At 40.6% G+C, this 21,664-nt stretch overlaps 1 protein-coding gene across 7 annotated transcripts in view; it reads left to right on the plus strand.

Annotated features, from left to right (window-relative positions):
* The window catches only part of LDLRAD3 (low density lipoprotein receptor class A domain containing 3), a 224,489-nt gene extending 210,055 nt beyond the window's left edge, over positions 1-14,434 (plus strand). For all 7 annotated transcript variants that reach the window (XM_048950264.1, XM_048950265.1, XM_048950262.1 and 4 more), the window contains 2 exons: positions 9,651-9,996; positions 11,527-14,434. In XM_048950264.1, the coding sequence (XP_048806221.1) occupies positions 9,651-9,996; positions 11,527-11,788 (608 nt within the window). In that variant the 3' untranslated portion in view covers positions 11,789-14,434. The remainder of the gene's footprint in view (positions 1-9,650; positions 9,997-11,526) is intronic.
* The last annotated feature ends 7,230 nt before the right edge of the window (positions 14,435-21,664 follow it).

Here is a 21,664-nt window from a genome sequence, read left to right on the forward strand (position 1 = left end):
GTGAGCTCTGGCAGCTTGGGGTCATGACCACTGCCCTGGGGAACCTGTTCCATGCCCATCACCTTCTGATGAAGGAACCTTTCCCTAACACCAAGCACGACTTTCACGTGACACAGCTTGATGCCATTCCCTTGGGCCCTGTTGCTGTCACAGAGCGCAGAGCTCAGCAATGCCCCTCCTGTTCCTGTGAAGTGCTGTAGACAACCATGATGCCTGCCCTCACCTCCTCTGCTCTGGGTTGAACAGACCAAGAAGCCTCAGCTGCTCCTCACACGTCTTGCCCTCCAGCCCCTTTTCCATTTTCATAGCCTTCCTCTGGATTCTCTGTAATAGTTTTATGTTCTTCTTACATTGTGTCACCCAAATCCATACCCAGTACTGGAAGTCAAGCTGCAGCAGAAGAGCAGAGCAGGACAACTTCTCCCCTCACCTGGGGGCAGTGCCGGGCTTGATGCACTGCAGGGTACAGTCGGCCCTTCTGGCTGCCAGGATACACTGCTGACTCAGGTTAAACTTCCCACCAACCAGAACTTCATATTCCTTTCCATGGGACTGTTCTCCAGCCACCTGTCCCTAGTTGGTACACAAAGCTAGGGCTGCTCCATTCCAGATGCAGAATCTAGCACTTCTTTGGGTAGGTGATGACCAACCTCTCACTGCAGGGTGGCACTAAGGGCTGGGTAAGGCCTCAGCAGCTCCTGCCAAAGGTTTCTGAATTGTTAGGGCACTGTCCCCAAAGAATGAAGTTTTGTGCACTGCTCATCTGTCAACATTTTTTCCCTTACAATTCCAGAAAAAGATAGGATTCATTACAGTAAGACATGAGCAGTGCACGGGCTTCACACTAGCACTTTTTCACAGAGCAGATCCCTTAAAATAGTCCTTGAAGGATTAGACTGAATTTAAAAGCTGATTAAAAACTTACTTTTCAGTGTATCTAAATCAAACTTATGCTAGAAGTCTTCCTTGTCTCCTACAGCTGACTCTGCAGGCTCCATAAACCCTGCACCGCATGTCTTCAAGCCTTATTATCCTTCTCACATGCCAGCTGTCCATAGCACCGATACAGCATCTAGGAAGAAATTAATGGGTACATTCTCACTGGGCAGTGTGTCTTTTTTCACCCACCTCCAGAATAAACACTGTAAAATGTGTTTCACCCGTCTATCCTGTACGTCATCCCACATTCAGCTTTTTCCGGGCATTTTATTGAAATAATGTGCATTCTTTGCAGGCCTGACAATTTAGAATCATCCAAGATAGCAGTATTGTTTTTGCAATGTGGTGTAACTTAGTTATCAGCTATCCCTTAGTAACAGGCAGTAAAAAACACAAATGTTTCATCTTCTGGTTTTCGTTGGTTGAATTTTTGTTTTGAGACGTCTTTTTTCACCTTCTAGATGTTAAAAATGATTCCAGTGTTAGCTCAGTGTTTTATAGAAGCTTAGATTCTAAGCTCATAGGGTCAGACTGCAGTAGGAAAGGCAAGGTCACCCATGGCCTTTGATAAATGTATTTTTCTTCCTACTTTTGACTTGAAACTGCTTATGACCTTTGAGAATTAATCTTGGTAGTGTGTGCTGCGGTACTGGCAGGGAGCAGAGATCTGATGCAAGATGGCTCTTACCTACCTCAGACTTTTGTTATGCCAATTAACCTTTACAGGAGATAGGACTGTGCATGTGTGCATAAATTTTCCAGTGTTCCCAAAGATATTCAGTAGAAAATTCACTTGCTAAATAAAAAGGCAAAGAAGAGTCTGTTGTTGGAGATTAATTTTGAGTCCCCTTGTGTCTTGTTGGTTGAATTTCACAGTGGCGTTAACTTTTCCATTAAAATGTTCTTTCTCTCGTTTATGTTCCTTGTTTTTATGGTTTTCTGTTTGTTTTTAATGCTTTTAAAGTAACACTTTCTATAGAAGTATTTTAGAGCATAGATGGTTATGGATCTTTCCTCAGGAATCCAGCTATAGATTAACAATTTAATGATTATTTCTCATCTTAACTTTCAAGACTATGTAAGACTGCTTATAAATTGTATACACTCATCAGAATCTGGACTTCTCCAGCAGTTTGGGAGTAGTTTGTGACTTGAACAAGGCAAGACTGGAATATCTCTTGGGAGGATGAGGAAAAGGAACAGGCTGTGGTACAAGATGAGTGGCTGCTACCTCTGATTTGGATGCACACCAGGGCTAGAATCCACGATGCTTTTGGTTGTCATGGCTCTTGAGGAGGGCACCAAGAGCACACTTGTCCTACGAAGAGAACATAGTTTCTCTTTTGAAACACGTTCTTGCTTTGTTTGATAAGCTTGGGCTGCTGTTAGCCTGCATTTTGGAAGAGCTGCTGCTATTTGAGATTTTCCTTTTACTGAACAGATGTAACTGGGTGGTTGGGAGGGGGGCATTAATAGTGGGAAACCCTAGAGATATCCATACATCAGGTTGTTGCTGAGTGGCCTCTTTCTGTCATACAATGTTATGAGAAGTATACTTTAACAAACTTCTTGCTGCTTTTGTTGATGGTGACAGCCCATTTTCAAAAAAGAGGAAAAAAGAAACAAACAGAAGTAACTAAACCCCTCCATCTAGAGGAGAGAACTTTATTAGAACAGTGTTCATTCTTTCTATGTTCTGTCCCTGCTTTTGTTCAGTTTCTGTTCTCAGTGTGCATTAATGATCAAGTTAACTAGCCTTTTGGACTATCTTGTGTCTGGGAAGTGCTGCTTGGATCAGTGTCAGAATGATCCCGAGCTGTATTCTAGTAATACTTTAGATTCCTCCTTGGCTTCCTTCTAGATGCCAAGCGTGGACCTTTTGTTTTCACGCTCAATGGCTGAGCTTGGCTTTGCAGGCTTTTACATTGCTCTCAAGTTAATTTTAGAACTTTAGTTGCCATGGGTACTGCTAAGTAGTTCTCACTTCTCTACTTATTTGCTCAGTTTGCTGCTTTGCTTTTTTTTTTCCTTCTTTTTATTTTAATGTTTGAACTGCAATGTGTGAAGTGCATGGAATAATTAGCCAACCCAGCAGAAGATAAAAAGGAGGGCATGTGAGAGGTGAAGCTCTTGATCTTCAGTCTGATGACTCAGCTGCTCTTTCAGCAACTGCAGACTTAAAAGCACTGCTCATGTGCTGTGTGGTCAGGATGTGGGGTTTTAAGCCTGGTGAGGCCCAGGTAATGTGTTCATTTAGATGTACTGAATGAGATGCTGAGACTGCTACTAGTTCTGCTGACTAATACTATCTGGAGGCTTATCTGTACTTTGCTGGCCAATTGTATGTAAGTCCATATGTATATATGTGTGTTCTCTGCTTTATGTGTGGCCTGTGATTCTATTAAACAGTAACAGTGATCATCTTGCTCAGAGCTTCTGCAGTGCATAATAAAAGGAAGTCTTTCCTTAGGTAGGCACTGAAGGTCGTGAATGTCTTTTCAGTCTTCTGAAAGAAAAGGCAAAGATGCATATGGTGCTATTTAAACTTCTGATTTATATTGAAATACTTATGCTTTTGTGGAAAATGTAGTTCTTGTCAGTACAGAGGGACTTGGGAGGAGGTCCTTAGTGTCCTTCTGCAGACCAAGAGCTGTGGGGTAGTCTGCAAAGTGACTTGATCAAGACAGTGCAAACAGCACTTCTGCACATAGCTTGTGTCCCCTCTGGAAGGAGCAGCAGTGCAGAGGGGCGGTAACATCTAGATTTTGCATACATCTGTTATCACTGTCTCTCCAACATTTCTCAAACATCATTGTCTAGACTGCATGTGGGCATAACAGGCCAAGGAGCCAGGAAGACTATGAGAAAATGGCCCAGTGGGTGACTTCTAGAGCTGTGTTAAGAGCCACCATCTGCTCCATTTCACCTCAAGTGATGTGCTGGCTGCTCTGCTTCTAGTTCATGGATATTAGGAATGCTGAGGTGCATGTCATGAAATAGCTTGAGACCTTTCCAAGCCAGGATACCTTTGCACATCAGTGTTGCCTTGATGTGAAGCCCTCACTCCTGTAGACATAAGTGGAAGAAGCAAGGGATTTCATTATGCTGCTTTCCTAGAAATCTGCTACATTTCCCAAGCACCTGATAGGTAAAGATGTAATTGTACCATATTGTTTCAGCCAGTTCCCATAGCTAAGGTCTGTTTAGTACATGTAACACTTGTATTACCAAATCTCTCTTCTGTGCATGAAACAGGGAAAGCCAAAGCAGGGCAGAAATGCTCCTCAAATGCAGTGGGAAACAAATCCTGGCTGCAAGTGTGTAAGGCAAATATGAAGCTGCTTGGGGGTGGGAGAATAAATGATAACTGAGCATGAAACTGCATAAAGGAGCTGGGCTGTCTGGGATAGATATTGTTTCTAGCTTGGAAAAGGGCGGTAGGTGTGCAGGGGATCAAAAACAACTGGATTAGAAAGGCCATCACTTGAATAAAGAACATTTTTAAAGTCCAGGGCACAAATCTACATAAGGCTTGTTGTAGTGACATGTGACATCCTCAGAGGTGAGATCTGTAAGGGGCTTGAAGTCTTAGCCTGGATATCTTAGGTGTTGCCGTGGCACAGAAGGTAAGTATAGCACGGAGGCTCTGCCTGGCTGTATTTGATTTTTGTCATCTTTAACCTTCCTGCTGCAGAGCTGCTCTTTAAGCAGTTGGAATTTAAATGTGTTGTTACAGTAACGTCTTTGTTGGAGATGGACCGTGACTTGTGTTCATTAAGGCTACGGATGTCTGCTCAGATTATGTATTTCAAAAGCTTTTTCTCTGATGAACTGTGAAAAGCCAGGCTTGAGCAGAGGATTGCGAAAGATAAAATAATAGACCCTCTTCCCACTGTCTGGCAGACCTAATGCGGTTAATGCAGCTACTCTCAGAGCTTTTCAAAAACTTGGAGACAGCAAATTTGTTCACAGTCAGTAAGATGGTCTTCTGAGCACAACCCCTTACGTTTCCTTTATCAGTCCTTTCCTAAATTATTCACAAAGCTTTTTACACTCCAAAAATCTCCAGTCTGTGGATTCAGCATTTCCCAGGTAATAAGGTTTAATAGGCATAAGTGGCATTGATAAACTGTTTATACATGGTGTGATTAAAAAACATAGATCTTCTTAAGGGAAAAAAAAACATGAAAGAATAAATACGCCACGAATTTAAACTATATTAGCCTTCCTGCTCAACTTTTTTTCTTGCAAAATTGTATTTAATAGGAAAGTAAGGAAAATTCTCTAAAGCTACCTGGATGATACTGGCTGCTTCTGGGAGCAGATGGCTGTATTACCTAGAGATTCAGTTCAGTGCCTTCCGTGATGTGTAAACATTTGCTGGAAGTTACTGGAGCAGAACGAAAGAGTTGCAGCTTTTTCTTTCTGAAGTAGTAGTGCATGTTTGGCTAAGGTTTTTCAGGTGGTGTTTTATCTCACCTTTTCTCTATTAAGAAGTGTACAAAATGTGTACGATTCATTTAAGCAGTGTCAGCTTCCCATCCTTCCCTTCTGCACCCCTGCATGCTCACATAGTTCTGGGACAAACTGGAATGACATCTTTGGAAGCAGCTGTTTGCACTTCTATTTTCTCTTTGTGCAAAGCCTTCTCTTCAAATTTGAAGACATTGACAACATAAAGTAATAAGGGGAAAGGGAGCATGTGTGGCTTTTCTTTTATTCAGCAAGTTATAGAAGCATGGCAGAAGAACTTATTGCGTTCTCCTCCACTCTTGCAGTAGCTGGACGTACATCTCTGATGTGTGACGCTTTTTTGAACGTGTGTTGAATTATCATTAAGTTATTCATTTCAACAGGATCAGATAATGGAAGAAAAGACATTCTCCAAATGTCTTTTACAGTCAAAACTGTCTTGTAGTTCGGCTGCTTTTAGCTGTTATATAAAGCAGTTTTTGTTCTGGGATGTTATTTTAGAAGGAGACCAATAAGGGTTGTTCATTTTTTTTTTTTCTTTTGGATGGCAAGTGTTTTCTCTATGGCTACAAGTCAAGCACAGCTATCAGGCTCAGGTAATGTTAGCATTTTTGCAGTTAGTGACTTTGTTAGCAAAAGGAAAAGATGAGACAAAGATTCGTCTTTCCTGGTTTAAACTGCACCACAGGGGAAGTGGAATATCACTGGACTTCATTTGTGAGCATCTTTTGCTAAAGGCCTTTAAGATTTTGTATTTATGGCCAGAGGGTCCACCTATAAGGCAAGAATAAATATGTTGGTGTGGGAGAAGAGTGTTTCAATAGTACAGTGCATGTATAGAGGCTTTCTCCACTTAGGGAGATGGATTATTTGCACGCAGAAAGAGAAGTGTCTGTATCCAAAGTACTCAGCACTGTCCAGTGTATAAGAAAGAGCACTTGACAGATAAAACCTGATTTTTTTCTCTTCATAGTGTATTTCTGTACCCCTCAGCACAGCACCATGCCAAAGTAGCACAAACTAGTACTTGCTGAACTGATGGGGATGCTAATTTAGATCCCCCAAACAATGTTGCTTATGGGCTAGTACAAAGGCCATGCCAATCAGCTGTTTTCAAAACAGCATCATTTTCACTATGTTTGTGGTTGAGAGAGATCTATACTGACCCCAGTGGAGACATGTCTTAGGTTGCTCTTATTTTCAAAGGTATGGTGAAGTAAATGGAAACACAGGCAGTAAAACTAAAAACCTGAAAAGGAATAGAGAATTACTGGCAAACAAATGATGTAATTCCAAAACTGCAAAACAGTATGTTAAGGGGAAACTTGCACCAAATCTTTGTAAGATAGCTAGGCTACTGTTGTGTGAAAAGGTTTTGAAGCTAGATAAAACAAATGGTCGGGTTTTGTTTTGTTTTGTTTTTTTCCCCAGCCCTATATTGTCCTAAAGCTGTTATCGGATTCTTTCTCCTCTTTAAAACATCTGATTTTTGGCAAAATGTTTTTGGATCTGTGGAGGCTTTTCATGCAGGACCTAAAAAGGACCTATTCCAAACAGACAGATAACCCTATGTGTTTTCAAAAGAAGTTGACATATAATTCACTGCTCTCATTTTTTCTTCGTTTCTTGATAAGATGGAGATTAATAAAGAGGAGAGACCATGTTTCTGAGAATAGTCCCTTGGTAACTAATTATGTCTCATCAGGTCTGCAAAGGCATTCTGTTCTCACTCTTCTGCCCATGTGCTTTAACTGGTGAACCAAGATGAGTGGAAGTCTTGTAGTATTTTACTGGAATGTCATAACATTTTTACTTCCCTTGCACCAAAGATTCATAGGCAACTGTATGGATCACTCCTTGCATATAAACTTGTTGATGTTTTTGTACAAATGATCTTCTTGTCACTCCACTCCCAGCACTGGCCCTTGTCTGTGTTATGTGACAAGAATTCATTATTCAGCAGGTGAAGTTAGAGAAGCCATAGTAACATGTGATGAGCTGTAATTAAGCTTCCTAATGTATATAAATTCATTTCTTCCCTTCTGCTCTGACTTATTGTGCAGACTTTGTTGACTTTGCTAAGTGAGCCAGAGACAGGTAACAACAATTTGTGCTTCCTCTCCAGTGCTGCTGTGTGGGGAAATAAATTCATGAGGGATTCTCGCTGATGTGTGTCATAGACAAGAAAACTGGGATTATTCCGTGGTGAAATGTGGCTCACAGGTGGCCTCCAAAGCAGCTCTCTGGTCTGCGGTTACAGTGGTATCGACAGGAGAGCATGTCTATATCAGAGCATTAGTTTTCTTTGTGGTAACAGGACTGATAATCATGTTTTCTTAGTTCCAGTACAGTCTTTCCTTCCCTTCTCTTCCTTCTACTAAACTATTTTTGATTAAAATTGAGATGTTTAAAGGATTAGCCAATTTCAGTTGTATTATCTTACCTAACTGATACAGAAGTTATTTTTAGTGATGCTGTCAAGTGTTGCTTTGTGTTTTACCATGAAAGTAGAATAGTGAAAACAAACATTGCAAGAAATACCCAAAGGGTCTTGATTCACAAGTGGTACTTGAGGAAAACTGTTCTACTTTGTCAGATACATTTTGTGTACACTTCATTATTTTTTTCCCAGAGACAGTTGTAAGTGGCTCACTTGCAATTCTGAGTGACCAAGAGCTGTCAGCTGGTGGGTGGGAAGGGAAAAATCATGTTAAGGTATACTGTCCCAGCCTTTTGCTGTAGGGAATGAAAAATTGGGATAGATGGTCCCCTTATAATTTTGTGGATTTTAGAGGGTCAAGGGTGCAAGGATTTTTTGTTTGCTTTTACTCAGCCTCGTGTTTTTGCTTGAGATAGATTAATGTTTTGTGTCAGAACAGCGTTTTTATTTTTGTGTCTGTAAGGAGTTACAGCCTCCACAGGAATGGAAATTCCCCCAAAAGAGAGGGCAATTGTTAGATGCTGTTGGACTTTATCAGCAGGGTGTTGACATGGAACAAGGTTCCCAGCCCTGGCACTGAAGTGTGGCAGTCACATCAGTGTGTGTGTCATTTTGCTTCTTTAAGCCGCTTTTTCTTTGCATTTTGCCTCTTTCTTTGTTGTTTCTTTTTTTTTCCTCATAAGATTTGCATGCAGTTCAAGGTCCATGTAGATGTTATAATTCCGTTACCTTGTTGTTTCTCTGGACCCTGAGCAGGGATTCCTTCTCCTGTGTCGTGGCTCTGAACAAATCCTGTATAACTTCTTTTAGAATTCTCGGTGACTTTGCTGATTGCTCAGTGCCTTCTGCACATAAAGCACTGGCTGTATGGTATGTGAAGTACGTCTTCTGATCTCCTCATTTCTCTCATCACCAGTCTTCCTGATAAAGCTGCCATTTGCAACCATGCTCCTGCTTCTTCCCACCCAATTACCATTTTCAGCCATTCCACTGTCCATTTCCAAGTCAAATCGAAGCTCAATTACGTGATTTGTCATGTCCTCACTCCTGCTCACATTTTACTTTTCCTCGTTTTATTATAACCTAACCCATTTGTTTGCTTGTTTTTTTGTCCTTCCCTTCCTAGACCTCTTTGCTTTTAAGCTTGTACATCTTTTACTGGTATCATGTCTACCAGGCTTACAACAGTGATTTTATCTGCAGTTCCAATGCACTTTCTACTTTTAAATTACTTCCAGCAGGAGGTCTGTTGATCACAAATGTCCAAATAATCATTTACTGAGCAGCTATTTGTATTCTCTTTTACTTGTTTGGACTGCTGGATTTCTGGAGCAAAGGATGTAGTTGTTACCTTTTTTCATAAGTTCTAAGTAAACATCAGTTGTACCACTTTATAAAAAGCCTGATCTTTGCTTTTAATGATATTTCTGATTGTAGTGTGCTTTGCCAGATACGGTTGTGGAATTGTGCTTATGTCTCAGAAAGGGATGTTCTAACCTGTGGAAAAAGTAGTATGAATGAAAAGTATGATTGAGCGAACCTCATGATAATGCATGTGCTTCACCAGAGTGTATTTTCCTGCTCTTCAGCATTCTCTCTCTCTCAATTTGTCTGAGACATGTATTACAGGTGAGAATGAACTGAGAGGTGGTCAGCCAGTCTCTGTTTTGCATGCGTGTAGTTTTAATATGCTAAGAAACTTGCTTTGTCACACAGCATGCTAGCAGAAAGAGTATGTTGTCTTACAGAATTGTAAAATGAAATGAATCTCAGGCTTTCTTCTCCTTTTGTCTTGCAGAGGCAGGCAGCGGCCAAGATTACGTGACCTCAGAAAATCAGCTGCTCTATTACCCCAGTATTACCTACGCTATCATTGGTAGCTCTGTCATTTTTGTGCTCGTGGTGGCCTTTCTTGCCTTAGTCCTGCATCACCAAAGAAAACGCAACAATCTCATGACCCTGCCAGTGCATCGCCTGCAGCACCCTGTGCTGCTGTCCCGGCTGGTGGTCCTTGATCACCCACACCACTGCAGCGTTACCTACAACGTCAACAATGGGATCCAGTACATGTCCAACCAGACCTACCACAGGCCAGAGGATCTGGACTCGCCTCCGTCCTATTCAGAGGCTGTGCTGGACCAAAGGTATGTACAGCAGCTATTTCTGTTCTCACCAAAGTTTCACACTGGTTGCAGCTGTGTGCATCTGTGCTTCTGCTTCCTGCTTATTCTTTTTATTCTTTTGATGGTGATACTGTGTTGCTATTCTGTCAAGTTCACTTGCTTTTATTACCATTAAAGGCACATAAGGCAAACTGAAGTCGTGATCTTTGCACGTGCAGTTGTGGAAGCAGGAAAACGCAAAGAAATTTAGAACTCCTCTTATAATATCCTGTGCCAATCTTGAGTCAACACATGAAAACTTAATTCGGATTTTTTGCCAAAAGCTGGCTGGTATAGGACATACTATTAAAAATATGTATGTATATATACATCCTGGAGATGAGTGATAAATAAGTACATAAAGTGAAGAGATCTGCATTTCTTGCATCAGGAAATTGAATAGATCCTTTATACCTGGAGAAGAAAAGAGAAAAACTCTGAAATGGAAAGCTCTGTTCTTTTTTCTTAGGTAGCTGAAAGTGCTTTGAAGTTTTGCAGGTGTGTTGATTTTGTATTGGTGACACTGGTTTTATTTGTAGATCATTAACCTTTGTTTTAACCTTTGCCTGTAAACTCTTCCCAAATAAAATTGCTAGACTGACATCTTTGTACATAAAAAGGGCATAGTGGGAACTTTGATGATCCAAATTGTTCACTGTCACCCTGTCACCATTCTTTAGCACAATCTCTGGGATCTAGGAATGATAATATAATCATTTACATTCCTATTCTCTGCTGATTTGGCAGCAGCTTACTTGTCTTAATGTTGACATTCATAATAGTGATATCTTTTCATTAGTAAGGACAACTGAATGAACAGCAGTCCAGATTGTAATCACTTCTCACCTGGGCCACTGCAAACCATCTGCAATTTCAGAACTAATTGCTCCTGATACCTGATATCAATCTGCTGAACTCTGTCATTCCTTTACTTTTTTTTACTATCAGAATCCAAAAATAGTCTTACTGAATCTAGTGCCACATCCTTTCTGTGCCTACTTAGCATTGCTTTGTATGTGGAATGCAAAAAAAATTCTTGTGAAGAATTCAGTTCATTATTTATTTGTAGAGCCTAAGCCATTAATCTTTGTCACTTAGCAGAGGTTTCTTCAGAGCTTTGTGCTCGCATCTTTATCTACAGATGCAAATCTGCTACTTACCTTACTTCTTTTATAGTGCCTTCTCAGGTTGTGTAAAAGTTACACAAGAAAAACTCTTACTTCTTCATCTTGGAGGGTAAGCTGAGATTTGTTTGGCAACACATATTCCTTGCAGCAGGAAGTCATTAGTTCTGTTGCATCCTGACCAGAAACCTTGTTACCTGGCGGTGCCTTGGAGATTTTGGAATAACATGAATAATATGGGAAGGTCTGTTTATGATCATCTGACAGGTGTCATCATGGAAATGCCAAGAAATACTGCTCATTTTATTCTTTATTGGAAAAAAATCTTACGTACGGTTTTCCATGCCGCTATTTTCAGTAACCTCTTACTACGTTATGTATCTTACAGCAGACCACCTTGGTTTGACCTTCCTCCACCCCCTTATTGTTCTGAGTCTGAATCCCCTAATCAGCCAGATCTCCCTCCTTACCGGTCTCGGACAGGAAGCATGGTGAGCACAGACACCCCCACAGCTGGAAGCCCTCTGGGCACAGACAGCGGTTGGACGAGAGACATTCATGAGAGCATGGATGGCCACAGAACCCTTCTTGAGAGGACAGCAGATCCAAGCAATTCTCTGGTCAACCATGTTGATGAAAGAGAAGCGTAACTGCTCCACTGTTTGGGATGGACAAGAAGAGATGCTCTTTTTCTAGTCCATGTGGGTTAATTTGCTGTTGCTATCAGGTTCAGGCAGACGTGTGCCTGAATAACGACTTGATTTGTGTCCACGTTAAGTTAATTTTTTAATTCAGCATTTTGTGCTCATCAGAGACAGAGCTGTGAGAGATGAATGTGGAGTTGCATCAGTTCTTGACAATATTCCTGCAAGCAGGTTCCAGTTCAGACTAGCAAGGGAAATGGTGCTATGCTGAAGAACTGATGTGCTGTATTTCTCAGAATATATACTGTATTTGAATGTATATATGTGCATGTGTAATATTGACAAACGTTGCACGCAAAAGCTATGCCGGATCTCTTGTTTCTAGACTGCTTCCTGTCCTCTGTGAACTGTTTCTTCCTGCTGCCTAGTGCCAGGTGGTGGTCATTGAAGCACGAGAGAAGCAGCCCTTCAGGAGGAAAGAAGCCCAGTGCTAAGCCCACTGGCAGCACTCAAATTGCAGAAGATAATGTATATGGCCCTTCTCTTCCTTGCTTAGAACTTTCTCCTTGTGAATGTAACTTTCAGTTTTAGCTTGTGACGATGCAACAGCTCTATAACTGTGCAAACAAGTGTTTTTTGTTTTTATTCCTCTGCCCCAATGCTAGTATTGAGGTCAAATTTGCATGGATTTTCTCAGGAAAACCACAGAGGTTGGCTCATCTGTCAAACTTCAGGCTGACTGTGGAGGCAGTGAAGCTTAACACACCAGCTCAAGATTTCAGACGTGGCAAAACAACATCACTCTATGTTTCTTCTTAAAAATAAAAAATAAAAGTTAAAAAATAACAAGCATACAAAACCAAAACTTTTCCAGGTACATCTTCAACACCAAAACCGGCCTGAAGCAAATCCATCATGAAAACTTCTGTGTGGATGACTAGTTTGTTAATTTCTGAAACAACTGAAGGTGGGTGAAAGGTTTAGGGCTTGTCAGCGTATGGTCATGTATGGATACACATGTTTAATACTGTATGTATGTATATACATCATGTATTGCATAAGTTTAGTTCTGTTTGTATCTGTAGAACTTCAAAATCTTGACATTTTTCTTACGATGTTCTCATTGCTTTTTCTTAATTGCCATTATTCGTATTCATTTGGTTCAAATTCTAGTTTCTTCAGATAAACAGAATTACTTTTATCTATTTTGAGTTTTTCTCTTTTAATTCTTAGAATGGTCTCCCATGAAATATGTTTCAGTGCGCAGTGCTGAATCACCCACAAGAAAGCAACTCAAAGGTAAAGGTTTTCAGAGTGGAAAGAGGGAAGGTAAACTCTGAATTTTAATGCCGCTGCAGTGCTGTGCTTGCACTTAATATACAGAAGAGAATGCAGCGTATTTTTTCTTGTCCGGAGGGAAATTGGTCTTGAGGAATTATTTCTGTTTGTCTATTACCACATTTCCCACTTCTCATCTTCCAAGTAATGAACACTGTCATTAAACAGGCTTTGCTGTTTAATGGAAAAGAGGGAAACTACTGTTCTTCCAAAGCCTCTGCTTTTTTTCCTCCCTATTTAAGGTAATATCTTTCTCCCAAAAGATAGATGCTCGGGACTCAAGAATTCTTGAGTGTGGGTGTAGGTAATGGAGTGATTAAAGTTCAGTCTCAGTTCCAGCACATAAAACTGAATTGGTTTTGTGTTTGTTTTTGTTTGTTTTTATTTCCATATCTGAAGTCATCTGACATGATATGTGGGAGGCAGGCACCAGATGGATTTACAAGCAGCGGTCCTTCCAGGGCTGAGGTGACACAGTGGGGACACTGTAAAACTGTAGAGCTGATGGTCTTGGCTTTATTTGGAAATAAATTAACAGCAGCTTTTCCTTAAGGGCTTAGGCAGCCTATTCTGAAGTGCACTGAAGAAGATGCTTCTTGGTCCTTGTAAAACAACATGCAAGCCACGGTCAGATTCCATTCTTGGTGGAAGCTCAAGCAGTATAGTTAGACTGTCATGCACGAAGCAGGATTTGGCTAATTCATCAGTCCTTGCAAATTGGTAGGCAGACTGTTGTCACTGTCACATAAATAGTTGCTCTATATTTTATATGTAAGTCAAACTTGAGTATAGTTGATGTGACAGCATATGTGGGCATGGGAATGAGTGCCAAACCCTGCTGTCCCTCTTGTTGCCTTTGTGTAGGGATCTGCACAGCCTTCTGTAAGCAAACAATGTAATACATTAACGAAATTAGCCTTATTTTTCTATTGCAGTTTTTGAAACATTTTATTAGATTTCAGAACTTGCTACTGAAAAGTTTACAGTGGTTTCATTAGACTTTCATTTTTCCTGTTTAAATAGCCTAAAGCTGTATTAGTGAAACTAATCGTTGTGTCCTGTGTAACTTAAGTGGCACATATCCCTCTTGCAGGCCTTCCATGGAAGACTGTATTTCACATGTCTTCTGACACACAGTATGTGCAAACCAAACATGTTTGCCTTTGGAATCAAAAAAACACTATCTTGCATTGCCAAGAAGTAGGAAAAGAGTGGAAATAGCCTGCTGCTTCTGTCTGTGTCAGTCACTGTCGTTTATGTACATATATATATATATATATATATAGAAGATACACTTTCAGGTTGTATATATTCGTGTCACTTTTGCATTAAGATAATCCATTTGGACTTTAAAAAAAAAAAAAAAAAAAGGAAAAAAAGGAAGAAGCATTCTAAGTGGTGTGAATTTTTCCCTTCCAGCTAAGGGTGTATTTATCTTTGTATAGGAATCTTTCCGTTTTTTAGAATTCAAGTTATAAAAGGAGATTGTGCCTTTCTGACTGTATGTTGGTTTGGGGGGTCTGTTGTTACATATCGTTGTCTAGAGATCCAAAAAGAGAAACAAGTCTTGTCTTCCTCTTTGTTGTTAATTTTGGGGACCACTTTGGGAAGTACAGGAGTTCAGTATCTTGTTCCAGAAAGGCATGCTAAAACTTTAAGGAAAGTTTTCATCTTACTGCAGTTTTCTGGTACCTGTAACAGATTTGCTAGCTGGTTTCTTTGCAGATTGCTTTAGTATCATACTGAAATTGTTTATAATATGTCACTTTTGGTAGTGTTAGTACAGCACTGTGCTGCATTATTTAGTGGAATCTTTGGAGAAGCGTGGTAGCAACAACTGCACTGATTAAATTAAATATTTCATTGAAAATCCTGCAGTTCCTTCATCTTCATCTTGTAAGGTTGAAGCTAAACGTTCATGAAGTGCCGTGTAGTGGGACTTCTGTAGCTGGTGAAGTTGGAATTAATCATTCTATTGTTTGTGATTGCTCTTAACCTTTTAATTTGAGGTGCGTCCACCAGGAGCTTTCTCTTAATATTTAAACAAATTAATGTTCTTTCAAAGGCTGATTCTTACACAAGTAAAACAGATTTCTCCAGAGCCAAATTCTGATTCCTGATCTGTATTCAGCAGTGACCACAGTAATGAGTAGTTCCACTAAGAGCAGCATTTAATTAATAAATTTGATTTCAATAAAACAGTTGGAAGAAATGATTGCTTGAGGTAAATAAAGGAATTGGGTTTAGGCTGTTGGAAATAAGGTTTGGATTATTTTTGAAAACCGTGTATTTAAATTTCAGAAGTTTTGATTATCTTTAACCTCTGTAGAAGTCAGAGTGCTGTGTATTTTAAAATGAAGCCATTAGTGAATCTGCTTGATAATAAGATGAAGTTCCTTGTATGGCAAATTATAATTTACTCTCTGGTATTGTGCTAATGGAAAACTGGCAGTAATGTTTTTGCCTCTCAACAATTTTCTCTGCTCATGCCTGCAGTGGCAATGCATGACAGTGCTGCGACTGCACTGCAATTTTTAAGTAACTCTGCATTGGTTCTTCCTCTCCTTTTAAATCAGTTTTATTTACACCACTTCACTTTGATACAGCTAATGGGGCCCTTGTGATAGATTTAGAAGTTGGGTGGAGGAAAGAGATGATGACTCTCATTTTAATTAATGCTGCAGCTTGTTAATCTTGTGTGCTTTACTTTTTAGGCATCTTAGAAAAGACAAATGGTTTTAGTAGATAAGAAAAACTATTAATGATGAAGAGGATAGAGGGACACTGATTCTGAATTTAATTTTAATGAATATTTAAAATTGTCTAAATGAAGGAAGAATTTAATGCTGTCTTTTTAAAAGTGGTGATCGAATGGCAAGTACTGTTTTTAACTGTTGCTCCTTGGAAGCTATTTTGCATATATGCCTGGAACTAAAATTGTAATCAAGTGCTCTTCTTGCAGTTCATATGAGACCTGAAATATGTTTGTTAGCACAAGGCTGTATTGCATTTGTGGACTAAAATATGTAACTGCAGAAAGAATTTCAGTACCATGCTGGATTCTGCTTGGAATGTATCTCAGTACAAAACTGTGGCCTTTGTTTGTCCCTTTTTTACTGGTTTGAGGGTTCTTTTCCACTTGAAATTAAGATGTTGTATGAGAGCTTTAAGGGAAGCTGTGTGTTGAAACCCAACCTTGTCTTAAACTTTTGTAAACTGGATATCCTCAAAAATGTATTCTGTATTCCTGAATAAAGTTGGTGTTTTAATACTGCTCACAAGTGAAGATGTCCCCTATCTCACAAAGCATCTTCTTGTTTATAACCTCTTTTGTGAGGCTTCATCCATCTTCTCTTGCATACAGCATTAAGTTTTGTTAATCATCGTGAGTTCTAAACACTATTTTTAAAAAGGAAGTGATGATGGAAACCCATATGTGCATATATGTATAAGAATATACTGACGCATATGTCTTATATTTATACTAATGAAAATTGCCTGATTTCTTTCTCATCTTCCCGTTTGGCTGGTGCTGTCAAAGACAGGCAGCTGAAGCAGCCCTGTTACGTTGCTCTCTGCTCTGTCGCAAAGCTGTTGAGATCTTGGCAGAGGTCGGTGCTCAGCACTGAGTGCTGCACACGCATTTCCTAGCCGAGCAACAGGGCCTTCACCATTACCTTCTACCTCTCTCTTTCCACCTTCCTCATTTGCACCACTCGCATCCCCAGCACAGCATCCCCGTTCATCTCCATCTCCTCCATCCACGTGCCAGACGCATGAGCCAGGATGGCATTGAGGCGTTTTGGAGAGGATGCATGTCTGGCTGCAGTCCCATGGCAGGGAGCTCCCCGAGATCGTTCCTGGTGCCAGCTTTGCCATCATCATTGGAACACTCGGCCCCACCAGCTCCAGATCCACTTGACATCTGGATCATAGCCGCTCTTCCTATGGAGGTACGTGGTGAGATGGTCTTCACAAAGGGCTAGTGTTGAGAAATACCCTTTATGTTATGAAATTATTTTCACGTACTAGGAAAAATAGGTCCACATATTATGTCTAAGTATTTCTGTCTGTGAAACCACGTAGAGGCTTACATATTTCACTTCCATGACTCATCTCCACTCACTACCTTGGCAAAGGCATGTCCATTCTATCTTTCATTCTCCTGGTTAATTAAGTCACATACCCTCACTGAAATGCTCAGTTATCTTTGTTTGGCGCTGGCAGACTGCCCCAGAATAAAGAGCTGTGGATTCAGAATTCACTGCAGCACCACAAGGGAGAGGGATCTGTTGATGCTGCCACAATGCATCCTCTGCGGGGGGGGGGGAGTTGGAGCTGATTCACTCAGTCATGTCCCAGCAAGAGCTACGCTTCAGAAATGTTGATTCAGAAGACAGCCGCTTATGAAAACAAATAGCATGCTCTCCAGCTAAGCTCCCTGATTAATCATTTTATTCTCTCGGCATCCAATTTCTTCAAAGACCTTAATTTTTACACCTCAAAAATTAAATATGCTGTTTATTTTAGCAGTGATTTCATGGCATCTTTTCTTGCTGATTTGTAGCAGTCTCCTAATCTTTCAGCCTCAGTTATCTATTGGTGAGAGAAAGCTAAGAGGCTTTTCACCTTTCGGGGAGCTATAGTCCAAAATGAAGTGCTGTTATTACTTGAAGTAAAGGCATCTTCGTGTGGAAATTCGCAGCTCTTCAAGTGTGCTTTTCGTAGCAAAGTTGAGGGTATGCATTTTGCATAAAGCCCTTTGGAAAAGTGCTATATTGATCTCTAGGGACTTAAATTTTCTGTTTATCCACAAAACACAGTGTGAATAACTAAACTGAAATGTAGTGCTCTGCTTCCCAAAATCCCAACAGTACTCCTTACAGCCGTGTTGAGGGAAGTGCTGCAGAGAATAGGCAGTGCAGTTACGTGGCCAATCCGGCCCTTAGTATTTTTGTGGAAATATGCCCAAAGTGGTCCAGTGTTACAGTTGCTTTGGTAACGGATACTATGCAGAAAACTTCTTTCACTGAGAATTGATTTGGGGCCATCAATTCCTGTACTTTTCCCAACAACTGCTATACAGCTAACTACTTTTTTTAGTAGTTATCACCAAAGTTAATTCATACCAGTCATCTTGAAGTTAATATATATATATATATATATATATATATATATATATATATATATATATCATTCCTTGATACCACAGCCTGCAACTCCTTTGAATTTAAACCATGATCATTCCTCAGTACGAAAGTACAAGAGACTTCATCTGTGTAAGAACAGTAGAGGTAATAGTCAGTTTGATCCAAAACAGCTCATTTCTAGAACAGCATGCTGGCAGTGTCAGCTTGATGGAATGAGTGAGTGGTCTATCACAGTTACTCGGAGTACTTGCTGTTTCCTTGACAAATGCTAGTCATGTCACAGCACAGTGATGAAGAAGTATGATGTTGTTTTTGACAGTAGATTTTTCTTCTCATTTGTTTGTGACAGAGTTATCTCATAAAATGCTGTTTGCCCAGCAATGCATTCAGACAGCTCTTGCTTGTGCAGGTTTGAAGTAGGAGAAAGAATATATGGTTTGTTAGTTGATACAGGTGTAATCCATGGAAGTTATACTTCCATGCTAGTAACTCTTAGGAAGGAGGAGAGACCTAAATTTTTCACATCAGAGATAATTTTATCACTTGTCACTGCTGAATATGCAATGAGAGACCCAGAATTTACTGCTCAGTACTTTCTGGAGAGGAGCACTGTTCATACAGCCTTTGATGTGTACCACGTTCACTTGTTGTAGCATTGTGGATCTGCTTATTGAGAGTATTATGATCCAAGTCACAAAGAGTTGTCTGGGTGCATCTGAGAGGATTTCTTCACAATGGTGAAGGCTGCCTTTCCGGTGTATTGTTCTATGTGGAAGTGGGGGGAATTCCCCCCCCCCACACACACACACACTTTTGATGAAAACTGGTGTTTCCAACTTGTGTTTTGTTTCTATATTCCATCCATTATACCTCAAGAAAAAGTATTTAAGTGCTGCACGGTAAATGTGTTTGCAAACTTAGGAAATGTCATTAATAATTGGCTGTTATTTTGCTGGTTTCTATTTACCCAAATGCAAAGGCAAGAGTTGTGTTTATTGTTTTCCCTTGGTAGGCTGTACAGAGCAGAGGAGTTAGCAGAACCAATGAATTATCCAAAGTGGATTTAGAGAATGCTCTGCTACAGAGGTAATGGAGCTGGCTTTAATACCTGCTTTCAAGGTGTTGTATTAGATACGCTGGTTCAGGCATGGATTACGTAGATAATGCCATGACTGAGCTTCTGCAGAAATAAAAGAACGCTCCTGCCTGAGAGATGCAGCAGATGTTCGTTAGTGAAGCTGGTCTCCAGAAGCTGCGAGGCCAGGCTTGGTAGTTCCTGTGCCCTGAGCCCCATTGGGCCTGGTGCTGAGACTGCAGTCACAGCTAAAAGGAATGGCTGTTGGGGTTTCTGAAGCACAAGTTGGTCTGTCTGGTATCTGACACTGAAATATGTGAATGTGGTATGATAATCACCTTCCTTCAGGAAGATAGATAGAAATAATTTGCTTTGTTGAAGTCGTGTTTCTCAAGTAGCTAACCCCTCTGGTTAATCTTACCAGCAACTCCTCTTCCTTTTTCTTCATTGCAGGGGCAGGAGGAAGATTTGCACTGTTTCGTGAGTGAAAACACCTGAAACACAGATAGACACCAAGTTTAGTTTTGGAAATGACAGAACTGTCATCTTCCAAGATGCAGCTTCCAACCATTGGGAGTCATTATACCCATTATAATCTGTTGAATCCATTCAATTTTGCTTGCACATTTAAGAAAAAAGACAAAGGAGAGTCTGCACCTGCCAGTAACTCTTTCAAGTTCTCTTATTTTTTCTTTTTTTGTAAAAATTAGGGCAGCAATAGAAGCAAAGTTTTGAATTCCATATTTTCTTCTAACCTCTAGGTACTTGTTTGCATTATTTATGTTTGCAGACTTACAGAATTCTGTATAGCTCAGTGTGTGGAGGCTTCTGCTCTACAGTAAGTTTCCATTTAATTTCAAGCAGGTATTTCTGTAGGTTTCCACAGGTTAACAGATATGCAGTGCATGGATGTCTCCCAGAAGGAAGTGTATTGAAAGCGGTTGCCGTAAGTAATGCCAAAAAAAGCAAAGGTGTAGAGATGCAGCTTGCCAGTCCAGTGTGTGAAGGGTAGGAGTATAGGTGTGGGAGCTGTAGAAACACCTTGTCAGATGCCTGGCACCATGATTTTTTGCTTTACACGGTTGGGACTGGAGCAGGGGGAGGTAGGAAAAAGAAGTGCATATAAGTAGCCCAAAGTGATGTGGGAAACTACAGAGAGAAGAGAGAGCAACCTGGCTGCCTTTTATGCTGACATTTGAAAAATGATCTCAAGATAGTGCTTTGAAGGTGGCTTGGTAATATTACTCAATAGGAAGAAAGCCCCCACTTTCTTTCCTCGATACCAGTATTGAGAATAAGAATATTAACGTGGGGGAGACTGGTTTGAAATGATTGTTTTTTTCTTCCTTTGAAAATATAGGCAAAGTTAATTATGGAATGGCAGCGGTGTCTGATCTGAAGCAGGCACTTTCATCTCACCTCTTGCTTTTAATATCACTGTGCTCTTATCTCTGCTTGGAGGAAGGGATGTGGGGGGAGAGCCCTGGTGCTCTCGTGGCCTGGCAGTCGCTAGATGAACGGGATGCTTTGCAAGAGTGAGGCCATTAAAGACTGCCAGCAAAAAATTAATAAGAGTTGAGGAGCTAATTTCCCATGGTGATGGTGACCAAAGGAAGAAAAAAATCTGTGGTCTGTAAAAGACAACGAAAAACTATAAAAATTTAATGAGCCCAACTACTTTCATACTGTCCAAAATACATTCAGCTTTAAAGACAGTGGAAGCAGACAGGAACTTGGAGATGTGATGGGTGTTTCCCCTAATGTCCACTGACAGCCTCAGTCATACATTAACCCTTCCTTTTGTTAAACAAACCTAAGTTGCAACTATTAATCATTGTTAAGGGCCTGCCTGTATGCTGGCAGCATTTTTTGTATTAATCTGATAGAGCAAGCAGAGGAGCTCTGTTCCTAGCATAGAAAAGCTTGATGCACAGCACTGTGAGCTTTAGCCAGGTGCCTCAGGTGGGGAAGAGGCATGGATATGTCACTCCTAATGCAAGGTCTTATGAGGTCTGGGGTGATGGGAAAGAAGTGCTGCTGGCTGCTGATCACAGCATGGCAGAAATAGCCTTCACCTTTGGTTTTTCCTTGGGGGCATGTGGGGAGAGCCTGGGTGGCTCTCAACTGCTAGGGAAATGTCATGGGGTCTATCTGCCCTCATCTCTGTTAAGTCTGAGAGCTTAATGAAGGGATCCTGAAGCATTTCTTATCTTACTGGGACCCCTGGATGGATCTCTTCTTTCAGCTTTGTGTGGTGCTGCCCTTTGGTGAGGAGCTGGTGCTTCAGTGCACACGCTGTCTGAGAATGGCAGTCTGCCC

The sequence above is a fragment of the Lagopus muta genome, chromosome 6 (assembly GCF_023343835.1).
Source record: "Lagopus muta isolate bLagMut1 chromosome 6, bLagMut1 primary, whole genome shotgun sequence".
NCBI lineage: Eukaryota > Metazoa > Chordata > Aves > Galliformes > Phasianidae > Lagopus > Lagopus muta.